This window comes from Sinocyclocheilus rhinocerous, unplaced genomic scaffold (assembly GCF_001515625.1).
Source record: "Sinocyclocheilus rhinocerous isolate Xijiao unplaced genomic scaffold, SAMN03320098_v1.1 scaffold922, whole genome shotgun sequence".
NCBI lineage: Eukaryota > Metazoa > Chordata > Actinopteri > Cypriniformes > Cyprinidae > Sinocyclocheilus > Sinocyclocheilus rhinocerous.
The window spans coordinates 11,666-18,594 of NW_015641426.1; the positions used below are offsets into that span (position 1 = coordinate 11,666).

The 6,929-nt window shown below is 35.0% G+C and overlaps 1 protein-coding gene across 1 annotated transcript in view; it reads right to left on the reverse strand.

Moving 5' to 3' along the window:
* LOC107754849 (pro-neuregulin-3, membrane-bound isoform-like) overlaps positions 1 to 6,929 on the reverse strand; it is a gene marked incomplete at its 3' end in the record, with an annotated part of 357,957 nt that overhangs the window by 5,377 nt on the left and 345,651 nt on the right. Inside the window, exons 5-6 of the mRNA XM_016571457.1 lie at positions 1,610 to 1,712; positions 204 to 330 (exon numbers count right to left, since the gene is read on the reverse strand). Of these exons, the coding sequence (XP_016426943.1) occupies positions 204 to 330; positions 1,610 to 1,712 (230 nt within the window). The remainder of the gene's footprint in view (positions 1 to 203; positions 331 to 1,609; positions 1,713 to 6,929) is intronic.

Genomic DNA, 6,929 nt, shown 5'->3' on the forward strand with positions numbered 1-6,929 from the left:
AAAAAAAAAAAAAAAAAAAAAAAAAAAAAAAAAAAAAAAAAAAAAAAAAAAAAAAGATATGTCATAGGGTCTATTAAAAGTCTGATCACAATAGAAGAGACAGACTAGAAGGCAAGATATAAACGCAATCCAGTTCAAGAATATACCATCCGGATACAAATCATACATTACTGCAAGGTATAAAAGGGGCCAGAAGTGCTTACTTTCTGGAGCTGCAGGCCTTGCTGAGGCCTAAGGCTGGGTTTAGGGGCCAGGCTGCATGAGGTGAGGTTGTAGTTTTTCTGGCTACGGCTCTCTTTCAAGTGTGCCTGGAGCTTTTCCCTTCTTCTCCTGTAGGGGGCAGCATAATTAGATAAGAATCCAAAATACCATGGGCTATGAGGATATTTATTTACATAAACACACACAAGCAGACTCATTCACATGCAAACACATCACCCATCATCTGTGAGAATATGTTCTGACAGTTGAGACAGCCCATAGTTATTTTTCTGGGAGATAAAATAATAACTGGTGCACTTAAATGTCACTACATCATTGTTTCTTCTGTCGGTTCACTCACTCATTGTATCATGTGTTATATTTAAATTGCTGGGCTGTTCTGCACACACCTCTTCTTGCTTCAGGAGCTCTGGCTTGCAGTCAGTTGCTCTTACTGATGCTTCACTCAACACATGGGTGAAATATGGATACATACTCAACCGCATGTATCAGATCCATCAAAATTTCAGTGTAATGTGACTATTATTACCCTTTTCCTTCTTATGCCTACAACATGCAGCATTTTAAAGGATTTTATATGCTCTCTAGGCTATTACAAAGGCAGGAGTTTTAATTATTCTGCTTCCTAAGATACTCTCCTAGCCCTAGTTTTGTTTTTAAAACGTACTTTAATCGCTGGGCACTCAGTTAAAAGAGTTACTAATTATAACTACAACTTAAATGATAAAATATAGTTTTCCAGACATTTGAGAAGTTTTTATGTTCTTCAGGGTTTCCACTTGTTTTAGGCAATTCATATTTAATTGTATTTATTTATTTTTTTACCTGCTAAAATTTTCAACTTGGCATTACTAGTAAAATGTCTAGAAATCACACTTTTAAAATTAGGTGTCCTTGTATATTCAAGATGGGGGATGAAAACATGTTACTCAAATGAAATTTAAGTACATTAAAAATAAGTAGGCAGTGTGGCAGCTCATTAGAATGAAGTTACTGTGTCTTTTAACAATTGCATTTTTAAATACAGCTCTGAGGGGTTAAAAAGGGGGAAAACAGTCATCTTGAGCCTATAATGACTGTGAATATATTTCTCAATTAAATAGTTGCAACGAGCCTGTAAAAGCTGAATAGCAAAAGCACCAGCAGCAGCACATATTCGAAGCATGCCATGAGTCAAAAATGTTTTAATTCATTTCTGTTGGAATGGTGGCCAGTAGAGCTGTGGGTGCTTTTATGAGAAAGTAATTACGTCCCCACCTCCAGTCATTATGTTTCTGGGTTTCTATAGCAGTCACTCTTTCCTCTAGCTTGTTATATAGTGCCCTTCTTTCAAATGATATGCTCTGGGGAACAGCTCAAGCTTTGATTAATTCTGAGGTCCACTTACTTGTTCCGATAGTAGAGAGCCATGCAGAGGGTGCCTAGAAAGCTGATCCCCATGGCAATACATGTGATAGACATCACTTGTCTTTTGTACACCTCCTTGCTCTCTGTTGAGACGAAACAAACAAGGAGGAGAAAACAAGAAGAGACATGAACAAAACATTCGCTGCTATTCAAAAACAAGTATGTAGCACATCACTAAATATTTGTTGCTGTAATAGAGGTGGCCTGGAATAAGAGAATAAAACATGGATGCTCTAGTGGGAGCTTAATTTTCCAAATTGGGTCATTCAGTGTCAAATCTGTAAAATTCTAATTTTCAAGTTCCTTGGCTCAAATTTTTTATTTTGACGATATTTTTTTCTGAAGAAAGATCATGGAAGTATATTTAAGTATATATGAGTTGACACAGAATGACTCAAATGCTAGTTTGCAATGCAAAAACCCCTATGTAACTGTTAGGGAGTCATGAAACTGAATTGTTGAAAAGAGGCGAATAATAGATGCTGGTATTTATTTATGTATATATTTTGTGGGGATGGATGGCACAGGACAAGTGTTAAAACCTAGATGGACACTATTAAGTGTGAAAAATAGCAGCTGTCATTTCTCATATGAAAGAGCAAATCACGCTTGTCTTCACAACTGTTAATAGGCAATCAATCAGATTATACTCAGACACAACACACTCTACAAGAGCTGCCACAAACTTTACGCTGAACACATTGGAGTATAATGAATGTGTCAGCTACATGACTGTGAGTGTGCCTAGTAATAAAACAATCGTGAGCTTTACAAGGTCAGACTCAAAGCATTGTTAACCTTGCAGGTGAAATTAACATGGTAGAGTCATCATGGCTACTCGAAGTAATATCAGACTCCCTTTTAGAGCATTTTAGTCACATCCCCAGGCAGCTATATAGGCATACAGCTTTGAAAGGGTAAGGACCAAAATCTCCTAAAAATATCAGTCAAGATTGTGTTTGAAATAATGTAGTATTATTTTAAATCAGGAATACAATCTGACAAAAAGGTGACATGAATTTAGGTTTGATGATGGTTATATATATATATATATATATATATTTATTTTATTTTTTTTCAAGGCTAGAGTAAATAAATTCTATCGAACACTATATTATTTATTTATTATAACCATTATAATATATAATTGCTATTATATTTATTAATATGTTGAATTAGTGTTTATGTTTTCAGTTTCCATTGCAGTTTTACTTTCAGTTTAAGTGATTTTGTCATGTGGTTTTCTAATTTTTATTATTTTATTTATTATTTATTATTTTATCCTACACCCATCATATTAATTTTACACATTCATATTTCCATGGGTGGTCCTTCTCCTCCCCGTTATAGTGTCTCTGGTAATATAGATATAATCAGTGTTGGGAGTAACGCATTACAAAAGTAATAATATTACAGTAGTATATTACTTTTTGCTGTAACGCAGTAATATAACGCATTACTAATCAAATTTGGGTAATATTATTACTCGTTACAATCTCAGTAACGCAAGTTACAACAACATATTTTAACTCAATAGATTATCCAACAGATCAGAGGTTCATGTAAGTCCACTAACTTGCAGAAAAGATTAAGAAATGAAAATGCAAAACCTTGTGAAACTAATCAAGCATCGCTCAGTTTTTTTTTTTTGCTTTCATTATTTATTCATCGTGATGCTTCACAAATTGACTTATTATTCCCATGCCACTATTTGTCCACCATCACATAATTAAAGTGACTGGAAACCCTGGGATACAAAAAGCATAAAAAGGAAGGAGGAGAGATAAGAGGAAGTGGGATGTATTAGCACATCCTCTCTTTACATTCTCTGCCCTCTCCTACACATTACCTCATATCCACATATCATTGATCCTCTCAAAGAGAAGAGAGTGATGGGCAGGAAAAGTGTGTTGTTATGTTAATTTATCCATTATTTTTATTCGTGCCTGCTATTAATGCCCATACTTTTACACATATCATCAATACTCTCGAAATATCCAAGTCCAACATGACCCTGTACAATGAAAAAAAAAAAAAAACACTTTATTTCTAAATCAAATTGAAAACACAATCAAAGAGACTGTTTGCTTTTACATTTATTCAGTACATTTGATTCTTTTCATAAGTCCAAATCCGGCTAGAGCCACTTTTGTTTGATAAGTATTATTATTATGATGCTGATTATTATCATGATACCCATATACAATTTTCAGGATTGATATATATATATTTACGCAAACACACAATCATTGAAAAGTGAAATTAATAGTTTTAATCTAATCAAAAGTGACAGTATATATTTTTACAATGCTAAAAAAACCTTCAAATAAATGTTGTTCTTTATAACTTTCTATTCATCAAAGAATCCTGAAGAGTATTGTAGTTTTTAAAATTTCACAATATTATTGTATTTTTGATCAAATAAATGCAGCCTTGTTAAGCATAAAACATTAAAACCTTTAATGGTATTATAGAGTGCATTATAAATACACTTTGCTTATAAAGAGACACCCCTAAATAAATAAATAAATAAATAAAAAGTCACTATATGAGTGCTTTTTTCAACAATTCAGATTTTGCTCCATTGCCCTGACAGTCTAGACAGTTCTTTTTTGACAAGTCGCACCCAGTGACAGCAATGCAGTGGAATCTGTTTGCTGGTTTTCAATTTATCTTTACACATCACTACATAGAGCAAACTCTATGTAGCTTTTTTCCCCTGACCTGTCAGGTCTGAGAGTAAACAGAAATGTGGTATTTTTCACACTTCTGAGTTAATCATTTTTGTGTGTAAGTGTGACCCGAGTGTGCACTTTTTAGTAGAGGTACCAGGCATGTTGTGAGCTAGCCATGCTTGCCTAATAACCATGACTGAACTGGATAATGAGTGAGAGACCTGACATTTCAGTGGTGCTGCAGGCATTTCAAAGACACATCAAATGTTTCGACCCCTTCATGCACAGAGACAACTTGAACACTTATAGCTAACCTGGAATACCTGTGTTTCACTTAACATTCCCAAAACCTTCACAGAGAATACAGGATTTCATGACTTCCCTCTGATTTTTAACTATAAAAACCATCCACTGTAAAGGTTTACTATAAAAAAAAAAAGACCCAGGGGATAATTTGCTAAACATTGGGGTCATATTGGTGCAAAACCTTGTGTCTTATTTATGAAACACCCACAATCCAGCATAGAAAGTAAATCTGTAAATGTAAATTAACCAATTATTCTTTTCAGAGCAAACATTCATGCTTTCTATGCAAATGAGGCTTATTATAAAATGCATGCTATTTGCCTTGCATAATTAACATTGTACTATAAACTCAAGTTTTATTTAGAAGAGGCATTTGTGTACATTTTCTTGTGATCATGGCAGCAGTAATTAAAAAAATTATGGAGAAGATCTCTATAATCAGCGTATATCCAGACATGAGTTAGGCGTCTGGATTGCAGTGTAGCAATACTGTATAGATCCAGCATACTATGTCAGTGGTAGTCTGATGCATCATCCATAGTATAGCAAATGGGGAATTGCACTATGCAAACAGCACCCAGTACTAATTTCTTAGGCGTTTTTATGCTGTTACGGTTATCTGATTTGAATAATTCCTTTAGTGAAAAGGGTGTGAAAACATTACAGACAAGAAATGCAAACCAATGATGATATTAAGAGGCACAACTAATTTTTAGTGAATTCCCCCTAGAATTGACTCACAAGCAGCCAATCCGTAGAATATACATCTGCGTGCATTATATGACTGAATTGTAACATGGTAAGCAGTTAAGATTAGGGTTGGGTATCGTCTGAATTTTATCAATTCCGATTCCGATTCTGCTTATCGATTCCAATTCTTTTCGATTCCCAGTTTCAATTCCAATGTGATTAAATAATATCAAACATTTATCCTGTGTCTCTTTTTTGCAAAACATTTATTGGAGCTGAATACCATGAACAAAAATCAACAGGCTACATAAAAACTGGACTTTTTTCCCCCAATGGAAGTTGTGGTTCTCTCATGATTCTGAAGAAGAAACATTAGACAACTAAACAAAATCGCATGTAATTTATGCATTAAAGGGGTCATATGACGTTGCTAAAAAGAACATTATTTTGTGTATTTGGTGTAATGCAATGTGTTTATGCAGTTTAAGGTTAAAAAAACACATTATTTTCCACATACTGTACATTATTGTTTCTCCACTATGCCCCGCCTTTCTGAAACGCGTCGATTTTTACAAAGCTCATCATTCTAAAACTTTTATCCCAGTACTTCTGTGATTTGAATGTTTGTAACACAGAAATAATGATACTGTGTGGCTGAAAAGACTGTGAAGCTGTTTCATTCATGACAGACAGCTGCTCTCTTTAAGTCAATGGCAATGCAAACGCAAATTTAAATGTTCAAATCACACTTGTGTGATCGTACGCTGCACTGATGAACCAAGTGATCACAACATTGATCGCACACGTCAAAGGTTGAGGAATGAAACAGACAAATCATTGTAATTTAGGAATAGAATCACGTTGGTGTTTGAATCATGTTCGCGATCTTTAACAATCTATTAAATTAAAGTGCTTTGTCATGTTGGTGGTGACACCTCTCTTGCAACATGTTTAGCTATCACAGATATTATACTTAGCTTTTTTGGTTTCTGATCGCAAATGTAGCCAAACTTTGGAGCGCTTAGATTAGCGAGCAAGGTCCTGGCAGATCGCTAGGTCTGGCCCCACACCTACTCCTAAACCTACCAATACTGGGGGGTTATAATCTGGCAGGGGGTCAGAATTGGGCACAACACTGGTCCTCACAGAAGAAGAAAAAAAAAGCACATAGGAATCGATAGGCAGACTCGAAATTTTAATTTGACAAGTATCTGATTCCTGACCTTAATTATCCGATTCTGGAATCGGAATCGATTTTCGATTCCCAACCCTAGTTCCCAACTCTATACAATAAAGAGTCTATTAAAGGGGTCATATGATGCTTTTTTAAAGATCATTATTTGATGTATTTGGTGTAACAGAATATGTTGACATGCTTTAATGTTCAAAAAACACATTCTTTTTCAAATACTGTACATTATTGTAGGTCCTCTATGCCCCGCCTCTCTCAAACGCTTCGTTTTCTACAAAGCCCCCTCCTTTGACAAGCGCAGTCTGCTCTGATTGGCCAGCTGACCCAGTGCATTGTGATTGGCCGAACACCACAAGCACGCATCGGAAATGTAACGCCCCTTACCATAATCACGAGCGTCAGCTTTCAAAGTAAATATCAAGAAAGTTAATAATGTC